The 25,481-nt window shown below is 38.3% G+C and overlaps 2 protein-coding genes and 1 long non-coding RNA gene across 5 annotated transcripts in view; all 3 read left to right on the top strand.

Moving 5' to 3' along the window:
* The window catches only part of LOC143459601 (uncharacterized), a 218,744-nt gene extending 203,364 nt beyond the window's left edge, over nt 1-15,380 (top strand). Inside the window, exon 33 of the mRNA XM_076956816.1 lies at nt 15,244-15,380. Within this exon, the coding sequence (XP_076812931.1) occupies nt 15,244-15,316 (73 nt within the window). The 3' untranslated portion in view covers nt 15,317-15,380. The remainder of the gene's footprint in view (nt 1-15,243) is intronic.
* On the top strand, nt 30-10,773 carry LOC143458713 (polycystin family receptor for egg jelly-like). Its single transcript, XM_076955562.1, has 20 exons — nt 30-213; nt 369-1,973; nt 2,094-2,234; nt 2,298-2,484; nt 2,558-2,751; nt 2,812-3,000; nt 3,085-3,362; nt 3,438-3,560; nt 3,652-3,795; nt 3,863-3,995; nt 4,157-4,236; nt 4,312-4,708; nt 4,874-5,064; nt 5,184-5,354; nt 8,202-8,330; nt 8,477-8,632; nt 8,704-8,825; nt 8,888-9,061; nt 9,132-9,331; nt 9,416-10,773. Exons 1-20 carry the CDS (start codon nt 153-155, stop codon nt 9,922-9,924), a joined length of 5,184 nt encoding a protein of 1,727 aa, XP_076811677.1. The 5' UTR covers nt 30-152; the 3' UTR covers nt 9,925-10,773.
* A 3,583-nt stretch (nt 15,381-18,963) lies between the features above and the next one.
* LOC143458836 (uncharacterized) lies at nt 18,964-20,324 on the top strand. Of its 3 annotated transcripts, XR_013117707.1 has the most exons (4): nt 18,964-19,147; nt 19,498-19,726; nt 19,845-19,942; nt 20,011-20,324. It is a non-coding gene; the product is annotated as an uncharacterized LOC143458836 (long non-coding RNA). The 3 variants fall into 3 exon arrangements; XR_013117708.1 differs by having other exon boundaries at nt 19,498-19,697; nt 19,845-20,324; XR_013117709.1 differs by having other exon boundaries at nt 18,964-19,103; nt 19,498-20,324.
* The last annotated feature ends 5,157 nt before the right edge of the window (nt 20,325-25,481 follow it).

Genomic DNA, 25,481 nt, shown 5'->3' with positions numbered 1-25,481 from the left:
TCTAATTAACATATTTTGGCTTTCATAATAGTTGTTTGTGTTCACAGTGTGTAGATGGTCAGCTATTGATTGAAACAAGTGTATCATCACTATGGCTTTGTGGGCCTGACAAACCCACAAAGTACTTATACAAAGAAACTGTTCGTGTTTCAATGGAAAGATTTACGATGAACTGCAGTTTGGCCGGGATTTTCTTTGAGTATCTTCGATTTGGTGTGTAAATACATATGCAGCATAGATAGTGTGTCAGTTTTCGTATTTTCACAATAACATGTATTTCATAAAAGTAAATTAAATTAAAAATAGGAACTTTTGTGATTAACCTTTGTTATGTCATTACTGCTTTGAAAGCATTATTCGCTTTTCAGATTTTCATCTAATGCTGAGTAGTCATTATGTTGAGCCTGGACAATCGGTTCAATTTGTTGCAAGACTAACTGGAGCGAACAGTTTTCAAAAATATCTGGATTGTTCGATAGAATATGACAATGCAAACACAGAAAAACTAACAAGTCATTCAACAATCTTCAAAACACAACGTTCCTTTCAATATCCTGGAAACTATGCAATTTGGGCAAGATGTAAAATTCCTGAAGGGACATTTCAAACGCCACTAAAAAATACTTATGTGGAATGTGGCTTATCAATGTCAAAATTACAAATATCCATCAAAGAGTTGAACATAACAATCCTAAACCCGGCTGACCTTGTATTTTCTCACAGATATTGTTTTCCTATTTCATACTCCCTGTTGTTGGATGATGTCATCATAGCACAGAACCAGACAAAACAAGTTTTTGACGAGAAAAAGTTTTTATTAAATGCATTTGAAAAAGTTATTTTTAAACTGAACTCATCGATGCAACAATTAGTTGACCCAGGAATACATAATATCACACTATTGTTACAAAACAATATCTCCTCTGTGATATATTCCACACCTATTATTTTGATTGAAGAAATCAAAAATTTTCAAGTGACAGCAGAAGAGTTTGTTGGTTTTCATCCCCATTATTTCATCATAAATGCAACAATTAGTCAAGGAGCACCAATAAGTCTTTCAATCCAAATCAAATCGATCGAAAGCAACTTGTCACACTTCAACGCTTCTCTGTTCTGCCAACGTGAGTGCCACTCGATGGTAGTACAGCCAACTTTATCACAACCAGGAATGTACAAAGTTGAAGCAATTGCTGAAAATTACATTTCTCAATCATCTTCATGGGCAGTCATTGAAGCATTACCACAGATATACAACGTGTATATTTCGTCACCGAAGCCTATCCCTAGCTACAGCAGAAATTACGTGTATGCATTTGTCAGAGGTGACATTGGTGATTATGTGATGACGATTTACTTACAAGGAAGACCAGAGAACCACAGTTTCACCATCTCCAAGTTGGAATATGATCACAAAGATCTGCCAAGTCTTCCATTTGATGCGAGGTCTTACAAATTGATCAAAGTTGAACGAGTTTTATACCACATTGGAATGCAGCAGGTCACTGGTTTTATCAGGAATTCAAAACAATCATTTCCTTTCGTGGGATGGGTTGACGTGTTGGAGACGTCATCGTGCTTGGAGAATCTGAGAATTCGAGATGGGAACTACCGAGGCGGGTTTGAAAATCCATTGAAAGTCTTTGATTATTTGACCTTCAGCGTGGATTTTAAGTTCACGTGCAAGAATATGTCTGAGGTCAGATATAAATGGTTGGTGTTCCCAGTGGCAACAGACATGGACATGGCAACATATACATATGAAGTTGAGTTTGAGAAGGAGTCATTTGAACCAGAACTTATCATCAGAGCCGATACATTGTCACCCGGCTTGTATGTCATAAAGGTTAAAGTTACCAGTGAGAATGTGACAAGCGATGTGTTGGAGGGAAAGCTCAAAGATTATACTTTGATAGAAATTACCAAGAAAAAGCTACATTTTGTGATCTTAGGAGGAAATGTGCTTCAGAGTGGTGAGTGGGTAATTATCAGATTTCTATGTGACTTCATAAAATATTTTCATGAATTATTTTTTAATTTTCGACCACATTTGACCATCCATAATTTTAATATATTATGATTTCTCTGCATAGACAACAACATGACAGTCCTAAGATTTGTATCTTCGATTGATTACAACAAATATCATCGACACATCAGCTACTACTGGTTTTGCTCCATCAAGCAAGAAGAGCTTCCGACAAGGACAGTGATGGGGAAAATACAGAGAAAAGGTTTAAAAAATTTTTTTCAAATATCATTTTGTTCAAAATTTAATTGTTTTTCTCATGTTCAAGATTCCTGCTTTGATTGGCACACTGTCTGGGTGACCAGTGATCATGTGATGGAAATATCCATGAATGAACTCAGACAAAGTGAGCATTATTACATCCGATTGATCATATCTGGACCCCATTATGATGCAACATTGGCAGATCAGGAAGTTGTTGTTCAAGCAAGACCAGCCCCAATTGTTAATTTGAAGTGAGCATTGGATAAAATTGCGGCAGATAAAGTAAAAACGTTTCATTTAATTTTTCTTTCCATCAAATCGCAGATGTTGGTCCAATTGTGGGAAGTACTTTTCTCCTCATCTGTCAATCATTCTACAATTGGAATGCGATGATTGTTTACGTCGTAAATGGACATTGTCGCCAAATCCTGGACATCAACTGCCACTGTGTGATGATCAGGAGTTTTGCAAACTAAATGCTTCATTACTTAATCCATCATCAAATGTCACAGGAACAGGTGAATCCCCTTATATGATGCTAATTCATTCACAAATTTAAACCTGACCTCCATGTGCAGGTTACAATATTCACGGAGAGAACTCCTCAGTGACCATTTTCCTCAATGCTCTATCTTCTCATAGTAGTGGTAGCTGCATTATTTTGCCTAGGATGGGAAGTGCTTACACCACCAAGTTTAATGTCACATGTGCTGGTTACATAGCAGGCAAATACCAACTGATGTACAAGTTTTTCCTCCAAGAGAAAGGTGAGTAAAGTGTCAGGTGGAAGTAAAGCAGAATTAATTCCGACAAAGCCATAATTCCATCTACGAAATAAAAATCCTTTCCAGGCCATCGATATCTTCTACAATATGGATTTGATCCAGTTCTCTATGACATCATACTACCACCTGGACGTTCATCTAATGACGTCACAATTGTCATAGAAATATGCACTCCCGACCAATCATGTGTTGAGGAAAATCTCTTCGTCACTGTAGTTGCTAATAATGACGTCAACGATGATGTAATAAATGAACTGGACGCAGCGTTGTTAAGTAACAATCTGCAGAAGATTGCTCAGTTTGTTCTCGTCTTATCGTCAACCAACAAACTCAACCAATCAAAGGTCAGTTTGTGACGTATTAACTTTATACTTCTTGTCAAAGTTTTAGATTTAGAAGACAACTTTTTGTTTAAACAGAGAAAGGAAATAATTTCCAAAATGGTGGAATATCCCATGTTGTCGTTGGAGTCGGTGAAACAAATTGCCGATGTTATAAGCCACGTAACAAACAATCCTAAACTCCTAGAAGAAACTCAATTGGTAAAGTTTGAAATTACACAAACTTGCATTTAGAGTCCACATATTTATCCGTAATATAGACTGAGTAGAAGAAAGTTACTTTGTATTACAGCAAGATGTGCAGGATATCCTGGATCGAGTAGAGAGCTTTGTTCCATTTTCTGCCAGTCGATATGATGACGTAAACTTCATTGTGAAGTCTTGTATGACTACGACATCACAATTGATGAGACTTGTTCGATTTTATCCTTTCAAGGTAACCAAGTTAACATTTTCAATAATCTAGCATTTAATTATTCAACTAACACTGAGTTTTGTCAAAGAATGACGAAAATTTGAGAATGAATCGTCTGGGAAAGTTGCTCATGGCATCATTGACTCCTGGTGAGGAGGCGATATCCTTTGAAACAAAATCAGTCGATGGAAGATTGCTCAAGTTGAACAATCATGTCACGAGTAAGGAAGAAGTGTTTCAATTTATAAGCCACGTACATCTGATGTACACATATTGTTCACACACATACAGTGCACAGTGGTAGCAACGTTCTCATGTGTGAGGTGTAACTCTTCATATAAGTTCCAATACTTTGTTCATGACCACAATGAAATGTTTTCAGATCCTTTCGACGCTAACACCTCGTTCGTACAACTTTCCAACTTGCAGTCGCTTATAACTGATGATGTCATCAATATGGAGGTAATAATTGTGCTTTGTTTAATCACTCGCATTATATTGCGATGATATTCAGAAGAATGTTTTGTAAAATTTTAGATTTTTCGTTATAACTCAACCTCAGCCAACTTCAGTCCATTTGATCTAAAAGTTGATTCTGTGACGTCAGTCAGCATAACGACAGGTTGGAGGGACGAGCTCCCCATCAGTAAAGAAATAGCAAAGAATCTAAAGTTAGAGTTCAGCCTGCCTCAACAGCCCGATAAGAGCAAGATATGGCTGAGGGTTAAAAGTGAATGTGACGGCTCAGCATGCCGTAGCACTGCAATTGGCTCTGCCTTCATAGACGTTGAGGGAGATTCGAGTGGTGCGATGGAAGCAACGATTCTAAACATTGTAGTGGGAAACTATGAAGGCAGAGTTAAAAAACTTAAAATGTTCCTGACCCTTGTAGGCCAAGTAATCACCATGGCTAGAAAGGAGTTTGACAAGGAAGGTTGGTATGAGCGTCTGTGATAATTTGCAGTGAGTTACTGTGCATGAGTTACAGTGAGTTACATACATCATACTGTTTTTCACTTTTGTTCTGTAGAAAGGTAACTGTGGAGTAGATTTGATTGTCAGAGTCTTTGGTTCTCAAAATATTGTCATTATATTTCAGCAACACATTATCGATGGACGACAAAGGCGCCCTTTGTAGGATTTGGATCCTACAATGTTACCATTCGTGCTGACCTGGGTCCAGGCTACTACCGTGCCGGAACCATCACATCGGCCGTGTTCTCTGTTTGGGCCTTGCAGTGTCTTCACTGGTTTGATGCCAAGAATGGCTGGAAAGACAGCCCCTGCAAGGTGAGATATTGAAGGCAGAAAAGTGAAAATTTATATGAATTTAGCATTTTTATTTAATTGAATGCTTTGTGGATTATTCTGTGATATGAGCAGCTAACATCATCTTATTTCTTTACCAGGCTCATGAGGACACGGTTTCCGGCATGGTTGTGTGCCAATGTGGTCACTACCCTGTTACAAGGGTGGTCTGGACCCAGGGTCATAAAAGAAGCACGGATGACTTTACAAGGGCGCCTTCGCTGCTAGCATCAAAGTTGTTGGTTTTTCCCAACAAACTGGACTACAATGAGGTAAGGATGTTTATTAGGATGTTTCATTTTTTCACCATTTTGGAATTTAAAAAAGCTTGGGGTCTCCCTAGGCCGTATTTTGGGCACAATGAAAGAATCTGAATTTTTTTTTATTTATGACGTCATTTTGAGGTTGCACCCCCTTGTTGAAGTTTCGGTGGGGGTGCATTTTTGTGATTTGGCGATATCTTGGTAACCTATTGAGCTAGAGCTATGATCAAGGTCTCAAAAGATGCAGAACAGCTGGTTTCCCATAACCACTCAATACATTTTAACTGTATTTTTGCTCTAGAAAAAAAGTTATTTGAGAAAAACCGAAATTTTGACATATTTTGTATGCAAATCACAATGTAGTTCCCAACCGAACCTTTATTTTGCTTGGTGGTGATTGTAAACTTTTAGATTGGCCTTCGCCATGAAAAGTAAGCAAAATATTTTATATGTAAGCTATACAAACATATATCTAAGATAAACTTAAAATTACAGCAGTTTGTGTAAATAACTGCTACATCGGTAGTTCTGGAAAGATCGAGTAAACGATCATGTTAAACTGCGACTTTGATTTCTACTTTAGCGTTACTCTACCGTGTAAGAACAGTTCCATAAGCCAAATAACAAATTGTATTTTTTATTCAAATTTATTTTTATTCTTTAAACTAACAACAAACAACAGTTCATGTTAACCCAAAAATTTGCTGTCTTCACTAATTCTTATCCATATTGCACAGGTATGCTTGCAAACGAAAATCAGTACGCCTCAAAGTAGATTTCTTTTCACGAATTTTCTCCTGCAGAATATTTTTCAACCATCCAATTTTCCTTTCATTGCACCTATTATTGTTTTCAATGGCTTTCCAAAATTCTGGATCAACATCATCTGAAGCAATGCAAGGAGCTTGTTTGCTGTTCAATGTGAAAAATTGTTTTAAGCCAGCATTACGATTCATAAGCAAGTTGTTTACATCGATGGATAGCGGCATGGAAGAGGATACTTTAACAGCCTCGATTGGGTAAGGTGGCACCTCAGAATAAACACTTAAAGCCACATTTTGGGGGTCAAGCCATTGTCCCGCATGATCCAAGTAATACTTCGTTACCATATCAGCAACATCTGGCTGGATTTCTCTATAAGCAAGAAGAAGGTTGCGTTGGAAAAGAGTAAGAAAAGGACCATCACAAGCTTTTGGATGCAAATGTATCATTACAAAAGAGGGTACATAGACTGAAACAATGTATGAAACAATTTTTTCTAATTTTCTTTTTTGATTTGTGGACATTTGTTGACTTCCAATGTTGAAAAGCAGAAGACGAAGGTAGCCGCTGGCAGTTGTTATCCATCGTGAGCGACTTATGCTCTCCTGTTTGTATGTTAAAAGGTTTTTTAGATTTTCCGGAACATTCATCAGCAAATGAGAAGCTAACACTAACAAGCACAATTCGTCACTGCGGAAACTGTTGTCTACCATTTTTTCCTTTTTTTTGTCAGAAAACCATTGCGTTTTTTCTTTTATGTGCAGTGCTGCAATCTTTGTAATCGGAATAGTTACAGTGTCACATGGAATTAAATCGTTTAGAACGGGCTTCTGTATTGTTTTTATAATATTCAGTAATGCACCATCTTCAAGTGCTCTGGGACCTTTTTTTCCACCTTCTATGAAACGAATAACATGGGACAGATATATTTCATTGACATGAAATAAACATTCCAAGGTATGAATCCCATGACCAATGGTCAAACTAAAATAATCTGCTAAGCGTTTATTTACTCCTGACTTCCTGCCTGTGTTAACAGCTGTAGTGTCCGCCATGACTGAGTACACCTTCTTTAGAGTATCACCGCATACCTCATCAATAATTGTGGAGGAAAGTATTTCCCCTGTAACTGATGTTCCTTTGGGAAAGGTTTTGACACCAACAATTCTCTCACATTTTTTATTCTGGTCATCCAACAACTGACCAACAAAAACATACCGGTCAAGTGAGTTAATCACCCTACCATCATAACACAGTTGCATTGCACTACACGACTTTATCTCTAATTGGCATCTTTCTAATGCTTTCATTCGTACTTTCTCTCGTCTGCGAAAAACAGTTGTTGGAGATGCTGCGATTTTTTCACCTGCCAAAGATCTCAGTTGGTCTGAGTGCTGGCGTATGGAAGTCATACGACGGTCAGCTAGCATGCACATCTCCTGATTTACTGAAAACGTATGAATTTTTTTATAGAATTTTCCACCAATTACTTTCTTGATTTCAAAATCTGGGTCTGATTTATGATCTCCTGAATCTGATTCCGAATCTGACATGACGTTGAAATTTTGGATTCCAGACTTTTTTCTTATTTTATCCGCAATAACATACTTTGAAGATAAGCTAGAAGATGAACAATTTTCAGTAGACTGCTCAGGGTAATATTTTCGCTTATGACGGTAACTTTTACTCAAACAGTTGATCTGACATGTTGACTTGTAGGCAAAATATGTCAAAATTTTGGTTTTTCTCAAATAACTTTTTTTCTAGAGCGAAAATGCAATTAAAATGTATTGAGTGGTTATAGGAAACCAGCCATTCTGCATCTTTTGACACCTTGATTATGACTCTAGCTCAATCGGTTACCAAGATATCGCCAAATTAGAAAAATGCACCCCCACTGAAACTTCAACAAGGGGGTGCAACCTCAAAATGACGTCATAAATAAAAAAAAATTCAGATTCTTTCATTGTGCCCAAAATACGGCCTAGGGAGACCCCAAGCTTTTTTAAATTCCAAAATGGTGAAAAAATGAAACATCCTAATGTTTATGATGTAACAGAATGTGTCACTTTCAAATGATGAAATCATGTTCAGATCTCCTCCAACATGTGGCAGCGCTTCCTTGAAAATCCTATTGTCTTGTCCATGTTGTTCGTGCTCTATTTTTTGTATGGACTCGGACTAATATGGGCGAGATCAAAAGACCGGCAAGTGGAGGCAGAGGTGAAAATATTTGAATATGTCCGGTTGAATATGAAGACATGCTTGAGATTCTTTAAACATGGTGTCTATTGTTGTGTAAGTGTGATGGATTGCTACTGTCATATGTGAAAGTGATCAATCAAAATTAAAAAGCAATTATTTTCAAGGACCTGTGTGTGGAAGTTCCGGACAACGGTCCTTTTGATAAATATCGTTACATCGTGACGATTTTTACCGGAAGTCGACGAAATTCTGGAACTTCTGCTGTAGTCTGCCTCCGACTTGTTGGAAATATGGCCACCAGTAGTGCTCATGTCATTCAGGTATTGTGACGTCATAATTTATAGAAATGCATTTGATTAAGTGATAAACTGATAATGAATACTTTTTACAGCACCACACAAAGATTTTGAACAGGGGAAGTGTGAAATCGTTCCTTATCACCACGTCAGAGTGTCTTGGAGACATCACTGCGATTCGCTTGTGGCACGATAATGGCGGACACAGCCCAGAGTGGTATGAAGTAGCAACAACTCAACAGCAACTGTAGGAATTATTAAATGTAACTTTTACGTTAGGTTCCTCCAGAGGGTTGTGGTAAGAGATCTGGAGAAAAATAATTGCTGGTTCTTCCTCTGCAACCGCTGGTTCAAGCATGTCATAGACCACGTGGTCCCTGCTGCACGCACCAAAGACCTGCACAACACCAGGACATTGTTCCCCTTGAGGTTGGAAAATCACCTCAGAGACAGGTAAAGTTTGAGATAATTTATATCCCACAATTGTACCGGATTATTAACATATAATTCCACAACATTGCAGATATCTTTGGTACGCATTCTATGGAATGCGCCCGTGGCAACGTCATGTGATGGGAAGGATAGAAATGTTATCGTGTTGTCTCATGATAACCTTGATGATCATGCTGACCGCGTTAATGTTCCACGGGAACAACCACGCGCAGCAGGGACTGCTCTTAGCCGTCGGTAATTACACTTTTCAGTGGTGGCACGTGGCTGTCGGTGAGTTCAGTTGACATCGGTTTTGACGGAAATGGTTAAGAATGTTATTTATTAATCGTCGTATTCTTTTGATTTGTAACAAAGGAATCGAGAGTGCTCTGTTGTCATCTCCAGCAACGTTTCTCATAACAACAATGTTTCGCCGATCGCAACGGCCGCATAAATCATTGCTAACTGACTCAAAAAGTGTCGATGACGAAGAAAATAATGTAAATGATGAACAAAATCCGGTCTCACATCATTTAAATGTAGCAGATGGAAGCAAAGAGGAAAATCTGAAATTGGAACTTTTTCATGAACAACTTCCAGTTGACAATAAAACTCATCTCAGAGTAAAACCTAATCGAGAAACTAGTTTCGTTGAAGTTGCTGAGACTTCACAACATGTTATGAGTGAAGACCGTCGAGTTCATCATCATCAACGCAAAGAAGCAACTGGCAAGATGAATCAAAAAGAAAAACGAAAACTGAAGAAAGAATCTCCCAAGACAGAGCATCATGACGAAAGCAAAATCCACCATAGATTGAAACCTTATGGTAAAAGCCGTGCCTTTGAAGTAGCTGGGACTTCACAACAAGTTTTGAATGAATAGCATCGAGTACATCATCACCGACGCAAAGAATCAAACAACGAGCTGGATCAAAAAGAAAGACGAAAGCTGAATAAAGAATCTCCCAAGAAACAGCATCGTGACGAGAGCAAAATCCACCATAAGGAGAGACTAAAGTGGGTGAAAGAACTCCTCCAAAAACAACATCGTGGTGAGAACAAAAGTCAACGGGGAGTAAAACCGCATGGTGAAAACCGTGCCATTGAAGTAGCTCAAACTTCACAACAAGCTTTGAGTAAAAAGCATCAAGTACATCATCATCAATGCAAAGAATCAACCAACGAGCTGGATCAAAAAGAAAGACGAAAGCTGAATAAAGAATCTCCCGAGAAAGATCATCGTGATGAGAGCAAAATCCTTTCTAAAGTGAAACATCATGGTGAAGCCCCTGCCATTGAAGTTGCTGATACTTCACGGCATGTTTTAAGTGAAGAGCGTCGAGTAAATCATCATCAACACAAAGCAGAAAGTGATGAGATAAATCGAAAACCAAGACAAAAGTTGGTAAAAGAATTTCCCAAGAAACAACATCGTGGCGAGAGTAAAAGTCCTAAAAGTCATCAGGGAGTAAAACCGCATGGTGAAAATCCTCCTTTTAAAGTTGCTGATACTTCACGACATGTTTTGAATGAAAAGCATCAAGTGCATCATCGTCAACGCAAAGAAGCGAATGACAAGATGGATAAAAAAGAGAGAAGAAAGCTGAAAAAAGAATCTCCTAAGAAAGATCATCGTGGCGAGAGGAAAAGTCATCGAGGTGTAAAACCGCATGGTGAAAGTCCTGCCAACACAGTTGCTCATACTTCACAGCGTGTTTTGAATGAAAAGCATCAAGTAATTCATCATCAAAACAAACAAACAAATGATGAGCTGGATAAAAAAGAGAGGCTTAAGTGGATGATAGAACTTCTCCTCCATGAACCACATCATGATGAGAACAAAATTCAACTGGGAGCAAAAGCTCATGGTAAAAACCATGCCATTGAAGTTGCTGATACTTCACGGCATCTTTTAAGTGAAGACGGTCGAGTTCATCATCATCAACGCAAAAAAACAACTGAAAATATGGATCCGAAAGAGAGAAGAAAGCTGAAGAAAGAATCTCTGAAAAAACAGCGTCGTGGAGAGAGCAAAAATCCGGGTGTAAAGCCGCATGGTGAAACTCCTGCCAACACAGTTGCTCATAATTCACAGCGTGTTTTAAATGAAAAGCATCAAGTAATTCATCATCAAAACAAAGAAATGAATGATGAGCTGGATCAAAAAGAGAGACGAAAGTGGATGGTAGAACTTCTCCTCCATAAAGACCATCATGATGAGAACAAAAGTCATCAGGGAGTAAAACCGCATGGTGAAAATCCTGCCAACACAGTTGCTCATACTTCACAGCGTCTTTTGAGTGAAAAGCATCAAGTACATCATCATCAACGCAAAGAATTGAATGATGAGCTGGATCAAAAAGAGAAACGAAAGCTGAAGAAAGAATCTCCCAAGAAAGATCATCAGGGCGAGAGCAAAATCCTCCCTAGAGTGAAACATCATGGTGAAGCCCCTGCCATTGAAGTTGCTGATACTTCACGAAATGTTTTGAGTGAAGAGCGTCGAGTAAATCATCATCAACGCAAAGAAGCAAGTGATGAGATGGATCATAAACCAAGACTAAAGTTGGTAAAAGAATTTCCCAAGAAACAATATCGTGGCGAGAGTAAAAGTCATCAGGGAGTAAAACCGCATGGTGAAAATCCTGCTTTTGAAGTTGCTGAGATTTCACGACATGATTTGATTGAAGACCGTCGAGTGTATCATCATCAACGCAAAGAAGCGAATGACAAGATGGATAAAAGAGAGAGACGAAAGCTGAAGAAAGAGTTTCTTAATAAACACCATCGGGGTGAGAGTCATGATTTTCGCCGGAAGAGTCATCAAACAGGGAAACGTGGCCATAAACATTCCATTATTGTCACTAAAACTGCACGACATGTTTCAAGTGAAGGTCACAGTAAACATGATGCCATCTCCCAGCCTCAACCTTCCAGTGGAAGAGTTAGATTTGAAGAGGAAAGTTCAGATGATTTAAAACCTCCAATGAGGAAAATATTTTTATCATCCATTGTTTGCGACAAAGATCAACCAAGTACATCATCAGCAGCTTTTGTGACATCTTTATCAATGCCACTTAGGTCACCATCTATTGCTATGACATCATCGCAAGAGCCATCTACATCATCCCAAGAGCCATCTACATCATCATTTGTTGGTATGACATCATCACAAGAGCCATCAACATCGTCATTTGTTACTGAGCAAGTGACTCCTTCTGCCAGGTAGTTGTTTACGTTAAAATTGTCTTAGTTCATAGATTTAAGTTGTTTGTGATTCCAGGTCACACTTTGCTGGTCAGCGGGTGGCAGTGTCGGGCACTGGTGCTCATCGAGGGATTGCTTTCGTCGAGAATGATCCCAACACAGGGGATTCCCGCGTTCTTCCTCACTTCTTCATATACATTGCCTGGATATTACTGGTTGCAACTGTTCTCACGTCGACTGTGCTTTGTGCCTTGTATGGAATGTCATATGGCATAGAAACTTGCAAAGAATGGTAAGAATGGTAATTGTTGCGTCGTAATCTCAAATAAAGACTACGTAATAACAGTTGTTGAAACTTGATTTCCAGGTTGGTTTCTGTATCGGTTGCTTTCCTTCAAAGTTTTATAATTCTGGAACCTCTAAAAGAAGTCTTGATTGCCTACGTCAAGGTGGTGAATAACCCAAAACTCGATCTTCGCGACTGGATTCCACCTTTGCCCCCTTCAGGTTCATTTCACAACTATGATTTAGCACCATTTTGTTTCTTTTTCATGATTTATTTTTTTAATAAAGTGACGCCGAGATCTCACAGCGGTGATTGTGACGCAATAAAGAGGAGACAGGACGAGGAGCGGTCAAGGAATCGGATTTATCGTCCTCCTTCTCAGCTAAGACTTGAAATCACGCTCCAGGATATCGAGGAAAAAATAAGAACAAAAAGAAAGATAAAAGTGAGTTTCATGGAATAAATTTATGAAGCTGAATATGACGATATATTCTATTGTTACGTCACAGAACATATCGCTTCATCTAATATTTTTGGTGCTCTTGTTTATTGTGACGTTTGGACAAACGGAAAGGAATTCGTTTCAATTTGGCAAAACTGTGCAGAATATGTTGTTGGATGGACACAGAAAGGTTGATTATTAGCTCATAATTACATCATTTATGACGTGTTTGTTCCAAATGCCACATTTCATGACAATTTGTTCTCAGATGTCGTCGGCTAATGACGTATATAACTGGGTCGAGTTTTCATTGGCTGACAAGTTCTCGATTGGTCGCCTGACGCATTTCCCTGACAACCAATTGTTGATTGTGACGCCCCCAACATTACGTCAGAAGCGAGTAATTAAAGGTTTGTTCCCACAAGAATTGTATTTTGTTGATAATTTATGTGGAAACGCTTTAGACTGATTTTGAATCCTGAAGCTTTACTTTGCAGGTACGTCTTGTGTTCACAGCGATTCAGCATTCAAATACGGTTTGTCCGACACGAACCAGTGTAAACTTCACTACGAAAATCAGTTCCAAGAAAAGAGGACTCATGGACCCACCTGGTCCAGGCCTCCTACACACGCAACAAAGCCCTCACATGACGTCTATGAAAGGTAACTATGGCAACGCAGTGGTGCAGATTTTTTTGAAAAGTGGGAGTTATTTTACCTAACGTTTATTATTAATGACGTCACGTTGCAGTTGTTGGGAGTATTCGACGGCGAATACGTCATGGTTGAGTAGTTACATCGGTGATCTCGCGCTCTTCTACAATCCAGGGGGGTATTACGTAACAATTTCAAAATTAGCCAACGAAACACGTGACCAAGTTCATTATCTGAGACGCTTCGGCTGGATTGATGGATACACGAGGTTAGTGGAAAGATTTGTTGCAAAATCTTGTCAATTTCACTCAAACTATTTCCTTGAAGGTTCCTCATGCTTGAGACAGTCCTATACAACGTCCCACATCGAATATATTACGTCACTATGGTCGCCATAGAAATATCAAACACTGGCAACTATGTCGTCAAGCCACAATTGATGTTCATGCGAAGTCACCACGTCGAGTAAGTAGATTATGAACTAACAACGTTGTAAACTGCACGAAGTTATGTCGTCATTTCCTGTGAAGGAGTGCTTGGGACGTGGCGGTCCAGGTTGCCTTATATGGCATTCTTGTCCTGGTGCTGTACCACTTGGTGGAGGTAGCGAGTGGCTTCCTGGAAGAAGGCTTCCGGTTTCTCAAGAACTTGTGGAATGTTCTGCTCTTGTTTATTCTGACGACGTCAACACTGGCGGTGGGGCTTTACCTTAGCAGGTGATGAGTTAGACATAATCATGAGGTATTTATATGCAAGCGGGGATTTTATAAATGATGTTATTTTCACACAGAGTGACTTACACGGACCAAGCGTTCCAAGCTTACAGGAATAACATGAAATCTTTCCATCTCTACCACATGGCTGCTTTCACAGATTACCTCACAAAATGCCTTTTGTCCATTTGTACTTTCTTCACGATGCTGTACACCGTCAAGGTAAGAATATGACGTCATCAACATCAGTACCCGTCATAAAATCTTATTATGACATCATCATATTCAGGTCATGGAAGGTCATCCAATTTTTGATCTCATGCACGCCACCATACATAGAGCAAAGCTTGAAGTCCTAGGTCTTTCACTCTACATATTTTTCCTCTACATCGCTTTCTGCCATGTTGGTGGGTTTGAAGCTCATGGTTGTCATAATTAATCACAAATTTTACGCGAATCAGAGATTTGAACGAAAATCATCATTTTTAGGGTTGGTGCTTTTTGGAAGAAGCAAAGATTTCAGCAGTGTGAGCAAAGCTATGCAATCTGTGAGTCACACTTCTTCAATATGACATATTAATTGTTCGTGAAGTAACTCAAGGTCATTTTAGGTTGTGGGCTTTTCCATGGAAGCGTTTACGTCAACGAACCTTCTTCGTGCTTATCCAATCAGAGAAAGCATTTTCCTCCTGTTAATTTTGTTCATTTTCATAAAAATATTTGTGAATTTTTTTGCTGCGGTTTTGGAAAACACCTTCCGAGAGTTGAAATTGCTCAGACGTGAGCGCTTAACTCGCCAACACCTCATGTCCTTCGGAAGAAAACATATCAGGTATTGTGACGTTATAATCTTCTATTTGTATCCAACGTATAGCTGCTTTATGACATCATGTTTTACAGGACCGTATTCACGATCCGTGACGAAATTTCGGAGAGATTCAGAAAAGTACGAAGCAAGAGAAAAGTTGAATAGACTTCTGGGAAATTATCATTTGTTCATTATATTATCATAACCCAATAAAGTTATGTTGTGAACATTTGTGGTACCAGTATGTTCAAGTATTACTGCGGCTACAGCAAATGCTACTGCAACACTTTAAGCAGAACCACCATAACAACAACATATCGATAACATGAGATAGATTAAAGTTCTTGTATGTTATGAATCCCAAAAGAACTAACCTAGAAAATTAAAAGTGCAATTTGTCAGTTTCGGTCAAACCTATGTAATCTTTTACAACGCGTTTAGCTTCGGAAATTGTCAAATCTAAAATAGTTATGTGAGCCAGTTATATGATCGATAGATTTTCAAGTTGTCTATTGAAGTCATATCTGCTTTGTTTTAATTTCTTTGCTCTGCCCCAGATGATTAGCGTCAGAAATATCTTTTTGAAATTATGTTTCTGTTTTCTTTAACAGTTTTCTGCATTTCAAACATAAACATCATATATCACTATAGGCCAAGGCTTTTAACCGCACCCTAAACAACACAAATACACAATATATGTTTAGCAAATATATTTTTCTTTTACGTGGTTTACCACTGAGATTTCAAAACAACAGACGACCTGAGAGATATTGTTTTGTCCGAACCAGTCAGAAAGCGTTGTTTATTATTTTTCTTTCGACTCGCAGAAGGGAATTTCCCTCCTAGGAATTTGTTTCCAAAACATTTGTAAAAAATGTGCAGTTTGACAGAAGTTTAAAGCAGGTCTCTTACATTGTTCTACAATAAGAGAAACAATTGAAATGAATGTGAGTGACAAAGGCAATCGGTGCTTTATTTAAGCATGAATAGAATGTTTTCTGCGACAAACAAATAAAGAGTAATAGGTATAATTATAACGTGCACTTAAGTGTATAACCTTGTAATGGAATGGTTGGTTTTGGTTGTTGAACTTGACTGATCCAGCCACTCCAATACAATGTTTGATTGTCTAATTGATTATTGTGCTCGATGTTGTATAAGTCTCAAAACGTCGTTGTCATGCTTTATCAACCCTAGACTCAATTGTTCAGTTAAAAGCTGATTGTCTTGTGAAGCCGAAAAACAAAGTTGTCTGACTTGTCTGTTGTCTGACACTAGCTTCTTTTAAATTGAACTCATCAGTAGTTTGCACAAGAATGTTGATTGTATAAACTGATTATATTGATTCTTCTTTAAGCGATTACATACAAACTGAACATTGGCACATCAACAGCATTTCGTTCAACAGTTTATATTATAGCATTCAGACTAGTAGACTTCAGCTATTTTCAACTGTATGACATTACTGGTTGCTGGTAATTGTTAACGCAACTGAACGGCTTTTACAGCAGGCAAACGCACACGAAAAAGGCAAGACGAAATATGATAGCATAAGTTACAGCAGCGAACAGGAAGCTGTCGTGACGCAGTGTTATGCTTTGCTGATACGAATACTTAAAAACCTAAATTTCCAAATGATATTTAATTTCGTATGTTAAATTAGTAATCATATTATCGCACTCTAACCGGAACATTTTGTATTAAATTAACCTAAACCTACCGTTGGGGTATTTGTACTAGTTGACGTAAATGTTAAGCTACAGTACAGTTTTGTCTGGTGAGATTAGCCTAGTCCAGTGCCTTTAGCTGTGGTAAAACGAAAAATTGCCTTAGCAGTTTATATTGTCATCCGTTACATTCCTATGCTGAAAATATTGATTACTTATCACTTCCCCCCCATTGCAATAGAACTTTAGACCGTTCTCAGATACAGCAAATTACTTCCAATATGTCTTTACTAACAAGAACTGTTGTTGACGATATTCTTGTATGTTGCTCAGTTGCTAGTCATTTAATGAAGTATTCACTCAGTCATTTGCTTACAAAAGAGAACTAGCTAGGAGAAAATCAAGTAAAAGCTACAAGTCAAGAAATGATTGTGTAAAGATATTAAGAATAAGTGTGTCATCATATTTGAGATGGTGTTGGGTAACAACAATAGTTAATTGTTGCAAGATAATAGCTTGGTTGTTCTGACTTTACTGACAGTCTCAGAGTCTGGATATAATTGCAATTGCATTCAACCTGACAACACTTGCCCATATAAATGTTCATTTTAATGACATCATAATTTATTCCAAATACACGACAAGAATAACATCACGAAACAGTAACTTGAATACTAGACTCTTAGGAATCGAATTTAGATTGAAAGGGATAACACCTGTGATAAGTTGCATTATACAGCTATGTATGTTATGTCATTTATTGAAATAAGCACAAAACCATACGAAGCAAATAGAATAAATAGTTCATTAGATATTATATGCAAGTCACTTATAATTCTCAATACAACTCTTCAATTATTTATTTGCAACTAATTTTACGGTCGATAAGCATGTTTTAATATCTCCTTACATCATAAAGGCACAATAAACAACGAAGACAATGCAAAGCATGGTGTAAAATACGAAAACACTTCGCCAGATGAGTTTTAATATGATGATTTACTTAATCTACAGCTATAATACCTTTACGCAAAAGATGCATTGTTGGTAAGAGAACCTTTATAAGATGGGAAATTAAACACACAAAAGAGAAATTTCTTGTATATTAAGAACAGGTAATTCAGTGAACTATTTTGCAGATTAGTTTCTGTATTCTGCAGCCAAGAATAGTGCTTTAGTCTATGTCAGTTTCATGGGAACACAGAAGCCGGTTTGCAAAGTCTGTAGTGACTTGATATGTTGTCATTTCATTTTAGCTCTCTCGTAATGAAGGAGGGTTCAAGCACCATTCTATGGATCCTGCAGCATCAAACTTCATACAAATCTGGGTCGGGACAATTTTGTTCCGAGTATGAGCTGAACTGCATTGGTTCAATGCATACCATGGTTGCTAAGGGGATGAGATATTGGACAAAGTAAAATTGTAGAACTTTACGAATTAAAAAGTTCTGCGGATTATTTTCTGCTATGAGCAACCAATAATATCACCTCATGTCTTTACCAGACTCATGAGGACAAGGTGATGCTTTAGAAAGTTCCCCAGAACTAGAATAGTCCGGAACCGTTCCATCGAACCATTCCTTACGTCTTGCAGCGTCTTAACTTGAGTAGGTTTGTGACGCTAATAACTTTTTTACATTCTCTGATTGGTTCTTAATGCACGTTTGTGCCTTCGAGGCCTTGTCACATTTTCCCGTCTAATTTGTGGAAAATGTTGATAAATATTAAAATGCTTGCGACCACCTGCGTCAGCACAATTTTTCCACATTGAAGACAAAAATTAAAATAAATGAACATTAATACCAAAAATGGCTGGGAAGACAGGCAGGACAGGACAGACACTTTACCAGGCTCATGAGGACACGGTTTCCGGCACGGTTGTGTGCCAATGTGGTCACTACCCTGTTACAAGGGTGGTTTGGACCCAGGGTCAAAAAAGGAGCAGATAAGTTTACAAGGGCGCCTTCGCTGCTCACGTCAAAGTTGTTGGTTTTTCCCAACAAACTGGACTACAATGAGGTAAGGATGTTTATGATGTAACAAAAGAAGCAACGCCATTGGATCTGCTTTCATAGATGTTGAGGAAGATTCTCGTGGTGTCATGGAAGTGACAATTCTCAACATTGTAGTTGAAAATATTGAAGGCAGAGTTAAAAAGGTTAAAATATTCCTGATCCTGGTAAGCCAAGATATCAACCATCACATCGACCGTGTTCTCTGCTTCGACCTTGCAATGTCTTTACTGGCTTGATGCCAACAATGGCTGGGAAGACAGCCTCAGCAAGGTGAGATACCAAAAGCTTCTGTAACTCAAGAGCTTTCAACAAAGGTAAGTGTCGTTGTTATTATGACGTCATATTATTGTCCGTTAACTGGTTCATGAGAACACGGCACTGTGCAGTTGTGAACAACAGCAACTAAAATAGTTTGGAATAAAAAATACAGAAGAATTCTGAAAGGGGTCCATCTATGTTGGCTTGACTGCAAAGAGATAAAGATGCTTATGATGTAACAGAGGATTTTAAAAGGAGTCCAAGACTGTTAGCGTCGAAACTACTTAAGAATAATCTTTGCGGGATGAGATGTTATACATTATAATTAATGTAGTAAAATTTGTACTGATATGTGTCTTATTCTCTGATGTCAGCAATCAGGAATATCACTGTATGTCTCTACTAGGCCCAAGAGGACACGGTGTCTGACAGGATTTTGTGCAAATGTGAACACTTCCCAAACAGAAGGATAGTCTGACCCCACAGACGATAAAGAATCAAAGAACCATAATATCCATTTTGTTCTCTACTGGGGCCTTGTGGTGTCTTCGTCAACATAAACCGAGTAACCACTGTATTGGAGTTGGAGTTGGATGAGCAAGAAAGGTTGGTATGGATGTCAACGAGAAATTGCAGTGAGTTACTGCGTGTCTTTCCTTCACTTCTGCCACTTTACTTCCACAAAAGGATTGATTTGAAGCAGCTGTGCTTGTAAGAGTTTGTAGTATTGGATGTGTTGTCATTATGTTTCAGCACCAATGCACCATCTTACCACTGGATCATAAAGGTGCCATTCATTGGCTCGGGCTCATGCAACGTCAAAGGTTATGTTGACCTAAATCCAAATGCTGGTAGGAAAAGTTCTGGCTTTTCTGATCTTTGCATTCGCAGACATTACCTTCTGTCTGGTAACAACTAGAATCATCTGGACCAAGCAATGGAAGAAGGAGATTGGTGATGAGATAACCTGCCCTAAAAAATCTTCCATGATGCTTTGACTATTCCAGAACATGAATGAAACCAAAGCTCCATTTTTTAATTCAACGCAAGATCTGAAAATTATTAAATCTAGAAAACAATGAATTCCCGGATAATAAAGTCGCTCTGACAAATATTGCATTAGTCTAATTTATATTTATAAATGAGCGAAAATATAAATGTTAAATCAGTTGGTTAAATCAAGGGCTTTCATGCAAAAAAGTTTGATCTGGTGTGAATACATTTAAAACAAAACTTGGCATCAAAAATGAAGCTGGCATAACTTGCAGCAAATGACAGTTTTTGAGGCAAATTGCATCCGAGATTTTTTAGCCGATACAGTATTGCGCATTGAAGAAAGAGCGATTTTTTGAGAAAGGAGACTACTTCTTTTTCCTTTTCTCGTGCACTGGTACAAAAAAAATATTTCTTCTTCAACCCCGACATCTCGACAAAAAGTGCCATAGGCTACCATACAGCGACAAAAAATCAAAGGCTTCCCGCAGATTGGTATTTTATCGGCCACCGTTTACCGAATTAGGCAATATGCTAAATGCAATAAAAGTAGTTAGTGAATTGATAGCCTATATAGTTTATATAAATATATACCTATACTGTAATTGCACAAGCTCTGACCAAAAGTACGACCAACGAGGCCACGTAGCTTCCCGCCACTTGGTAAGACAACATTGGGGATTCCCAATATTTTGGCGTCAAACATGGGCGCCACCTATGGTTTGGCACGTTGTGATAAAGTTTATCCTCGGACTAAGGAGAGTCTTTGCACGACTTAAACTGATGATTCCTCATCGCTCCAGCCCCGATTATCGGGCTAGACTTTGTGCAAGTTCCGATTGTCAGACGTTTTGTTTTTTGGTGGGATGTTGTCAAGCGTGACGACCAACGAAAGTGCAAGATGATCCAAATTAATAAGAGAAATATGAGAGATGACGTCAAGTAGGAAGGAGCAATTTTCCCTAATGTGTTTTAATCTCTTTGATACTGTCTGAATTACAACCGCCCACCAAACCCATTGAACAGGAGCAACAACGAGCAATTAATTCACTCAATTCAACGTTACAGACTGATTGTTTTTATTTCAAACAACACAATGAACTATGAGAATGGGTGTAGCATCGATCAAAACCTCTAAATATTAAAATTCTTTCAACTTTTTGCCTCTGGTATCCGTTTTACCAAATAATTTTACACGTTTACGAGCCCTGCATCTATAAATCTTTAACAACGACAACTACCAAAATATAACTTTATTGAACTCTGGTAGAGGTCGGCTAATAAATAATCATAAAATCAATAACGATAGGCCCACTTACCCTATCAACCTATTGTGTCCTATTCTTAGGTTCTAACATTAACCAGTTAACATAAAGTGAAATTCCAGCTGCGACATTGCAGCTATGCCTAACTAATTTATGTTTATGGACAATCACCTTTAAAAACGCACGCGCCATCGTAATTATGACGTAATCTAACTTATAGTGTGCCTCGTTGCTGCGCTTTTTAGTTGATTGGAATCACGGCTGTAAGTAGCCACGATTTCAAATCGTTCCGTTCCTATATTTCATGTTTTTGAGTCCAGGCAATTTTGTAAAGAAATCTCAGTTTGTACATTGACGTCTGAATACACGAGAGGGTAACGAAGCAGAAATGTGTGAAAAAATTGTGGCTTCATCCGGATCCTGTAAAACCCACCCAGCTCTATTGGCATCGCTATTAGCTGGAGAGTTTTACGTAGTTTTAAATCAGCTTATAATCCTGCTTGGCGGACGTCACAGTTTTTAATCCAGCTCATAGTAGGCTTACTGGTTTGTCATGTTGGCGAAGAAAGTTTGATTTTCTTTTAACTTTTCTCTATTGATGGCTGGCGGTCGGCAGGATTGGGACCCGGTTGAAAACATATTTTTAACGTTTTCCTTGCTTGGATTGTACCTTGGTCGCCTTCGGCAGGCTTATATTTTGTTGAATACTTTGTGGAATGGCGTGTCGGAGTACGTTAATTAATTGGCGTTCATTCGAAACAGACATTTACATTTTTTGTTTCTACCTTGTCGAAGAGTATTTCTTGGTTGGAAACAATTGTCGTCATAATTAAGGGATGAGTTTACACCATGTTGCTGTTTTTTGACATTGTTTTCGTTCGCCTCACTGGCCATTTTGTTACAACAACCTAGTTACAGTAATTGCTAAAATCTGAAACCATGTTAGACAACATCAGAAAAACAGCATTTAGTTCCTATCATGTTAAAAACTGGGTTAAGGCAGACAAATCACCTTCATCGTAGTTACCCTTGATAGGAATTGCTACCGGCTTCCAACCAATTGAATACTTGAAACTCCAAGTGATACTATTTCGAGAAAATCAAAAAAAAAACTTCACAATTTTTTGTTGTTAAAGTTATCGAAGCCTGGTTAATGTGGGTAGTTACTCATGGGAAAACACAAAGGCTGTATTGTGTGTTGCTGTGCGTTATACTTTATGCGGTGCAGATCGTCCAACTCACTGGATTTGGGCCCTTCTTATATTCAGGACCTCACAAATTTGTAGCCTAATGCACTGCGCTTTGCTTGGATAAATTGATAGATAGCACCTTGCCCACTGGCGTAGGAACCCCCCTTGCAATACCTGCAGTCGCTGCAGGGGCCCGCACCTAAAGAGCCCCACGTTTAAGGGCCCCCTCACGAGGTGGAAGACTTTTTTGTTTCGAAAAACAAGTTTTTAGTGAAATCATGAAAGAAACCTGAAACAAACAACATCATGAAAGAAATCTGAGACTTTTGTTATGTACAGTAAAATCAATTTTTCAGTTCCTTGCGTAAGGTAAAAGCAGTTTGTGTAAAATGTGTCTCTTTAGTTTTCGTAGTCTGAGTTTTTTCCATGAAATAATGCATCTTCCGTCGGAAGCATGTTTTCAGTTTGATAACATCTTGCTTCTTCGCAGCCATAATCGGTACTTGGCTGGTATAGCACTAACTAGCTTCTAAGGTAGGAAGAACGTCAGGCTTAAGGATCCGAAATTTAGTTCGAACGAGTCCCATCCTATTCTTTGAAACGTCAATTTCAAACGAATGCTTCTTCCTGAAACGGAAGCTTTTATATTCCAACACGAGATACTTCTCAGTTCCCCATTTCGTCGCTGTCTTGAAATATTCAGCGAAGTGTTCACGATAGTCTCTTTTATCAAGTCTTGGGTAACTCGAACCACATTACAAAAAGTGTATTTAGCTCCTATCACTTGATCAAGGCTGAAAAAACAGTTATTCTAATTACTAATTGTTTTTTTTGCGTTCCTTGGCGGTGTTTGTTTCTTGCCAGCTGAAATTGTAGCTTGGCTTTTTGACTTTACCTTCAATGACAGTAACTTTGTTACAATAACTTCTAATTATTTAAGTGTTTTGTGCTCTAAATAAATCATCCACTAATACACTCATTCAAGCTATTGAAAATAGTTGTAGCTTATCCTTCTATTAAAATGAACACACAAACTTTACCTGAACTGCAATAGCAGTGAACTTCATGACACTGAAATTTTCGTCAAAAACTGACGTACATTTATTTACGTTAACAATCATGCACGCACATTGATTCACATTGTATACCTCGTATGCAATAGCAGAGAATTTTATCACTTTCATTTTGTGATCAAACATTGATGCACACGAGTTTTATCAGAAGCCTTGCCTAGTGTCAATCCCGGGATGAGACAGCATGGGTATTTTCCACAAATCAATCATGTAGAATAGATCATGCTTTTAAATTCCATATCTCTTGTATGCAATACATTGCAAATATCGATTACAGATATTGCAATCGCTATTGACTAGAAGGTTTTACATAGTTTTAAATCCAGGTCACAGCATACTGGTTTGCTACCATGTTGGCGATATTAAATTGAATATGTTTCACAACTTTCCTCCATTGTTGGCTGCTGGTCGGCACGATTGGAATCCAGATATTTATTAACGCTTTTGAAAGGTTGGATTGTACCTTGGTCGCCTTTGGCAGGTTTAAGTAACTTAACGACTACCTTGTGGAAAGGTGAGTGTTGGAGTGTGAGTTGTTAATTGGCGAACAGACATTTTGTGTAAATATCTGGTGAAGTGTATATCATCTTGGTTGAAATTTGAAAACGTTTAAGTGTGCCTACCAATGAAGACGATTACCTTTTGTTTTTTGCTTATTGTATTTTTTTGCACCGCTCAGTTGTAGCACTCCTTGTCATCGAAGCCAATAGGAACAGGTTTATTTGTGTTTCCCTGGTGGCATTATCAAGATGCTTCTTGTCAAGCATTAAGGTTTTCAACATCACTGGAAAACAGAGGTAGTTATAAGGATGGAGTATTGTATTCATAGAAACCTTAAATAGACTGGTATCCTCTATGCTCGGTATCTGGAATGGTATCGGTATATTTCAAGGGACACATCGCAATGAGATTTGTAGAAATGAGTAATCAAACTACTTGTGGCATACTAAAGATACTTGTTTAGTTTTTAGTAGAGAGTTTTTCTTTTCTTTTCGAACAGCCGAGTTGTCTTTCTTTGTTACTGTTGTCAAGCACAAATGCTTTCAAAAGAATGTTTGATAAAGTAAGACATGCTCCTTGAATTACAATCATTGGACTATCGATACGACGCAAAGCATGGCTGAGACGAGCTCGGCAGCAATGCAAGTTGCACTTACCAAACAGTTTATAAGCTGAATGTACGAAATGTACTGTTGAGAGTAGAGGTACAGTTAGTCCACCTATATTTAAGTTTGTGAGAAACTCCGAATTAATCCGATGGTCGTCGTCATTTTGAGTTTTGATACGCAAGATATTAGATCGGTATTTGTGTTCAAAATATCCAGTTAGAAAAATACATTTATGTTTGACACTGTCATTAGATTGCACCAGGTATTCAGTGTCAGCAATGGTGATGTAGCCTGTGTCGTTGACCGGTAAGCTGTAAAACACTTGTTGATCTCTAACTTCCGGTCCTTTTTCTCCAGTTGTGCAATACGGATTGATTTCATCAGTGTGTGGTTCTGTCGTTCCACCTCTCTGTTTGCTTGAAGCCACAATGGTGTAGTCTTCACATGATTGATTCCATACTCTATCAGAAAATTTTCAAATTCTTCTGAAACAAAATGTGGTCCGTTGTCGGTCCGCAATGAAAATGGATACCCGAATCTCGAAAACATTGGTATCATAGCTTCAATTACCTTTGAACTTGTAATTGTTTTCATCACAGTAATTTCATAATACCTACTGTAGCAGTCGACGACCACTAGAATATTCTCTCCACTAGGCAATGGTGCTAGTATATCAGGGCACAATCTTGCCAAGGTCCACTTCGAGGGAAGGTTCTAGTTTGCTTATTCTGTTTGTCACTTGGCATTCATGACATTTCTT

Source organism: Clavelina lepadiformis, chromosome 5, assembly GCF_947623445.1.
Source record: "Clavelina lepadiformis chromosome 5, kaClaLepa1.1, whole genome shotgun sequence".
NCBI classification, from domain to species: domain Eukaryota; kingdom Metazoa; phylum Chordata; class Ascidiacea; order Aplousobranchia; family Clavelinidae; genus Clavelina; species Clavelina lepadiformis.
The sequence above is the reverse complement of the archived record's forward strand: the minus strand, read 5'-3'. Positions and strand labels throughout refer to the sequence as shown.

What these genes read in the sequence shown, in the direction of transcription:
- LOC143458713 (XM_076955562.1), top strand. Translation starts at nt 153, where the DNA reads ATGGAAAGATTTACGATGAACTGCAGTTTGGCCGGGATTTTCTTTGAG. An exon ending in GTTGAACAATCATGTCACGA is followed by an intron (nt 3,996 to 4,156) that starts GTAAGGAAGAAG and finishes AAATGTTTTCAG; the next exon opens with ATCCTTTCGACGCTAACACC. An exon ending in GGAAAGACAGCCCCTGCAAG is followed by an intron (nt 5,065 to 5,183) that starts GTGAGATATTGA and finishes TTTCTTTACCAG; the next exon opens with GCTCATGAGGACACGGTTTC.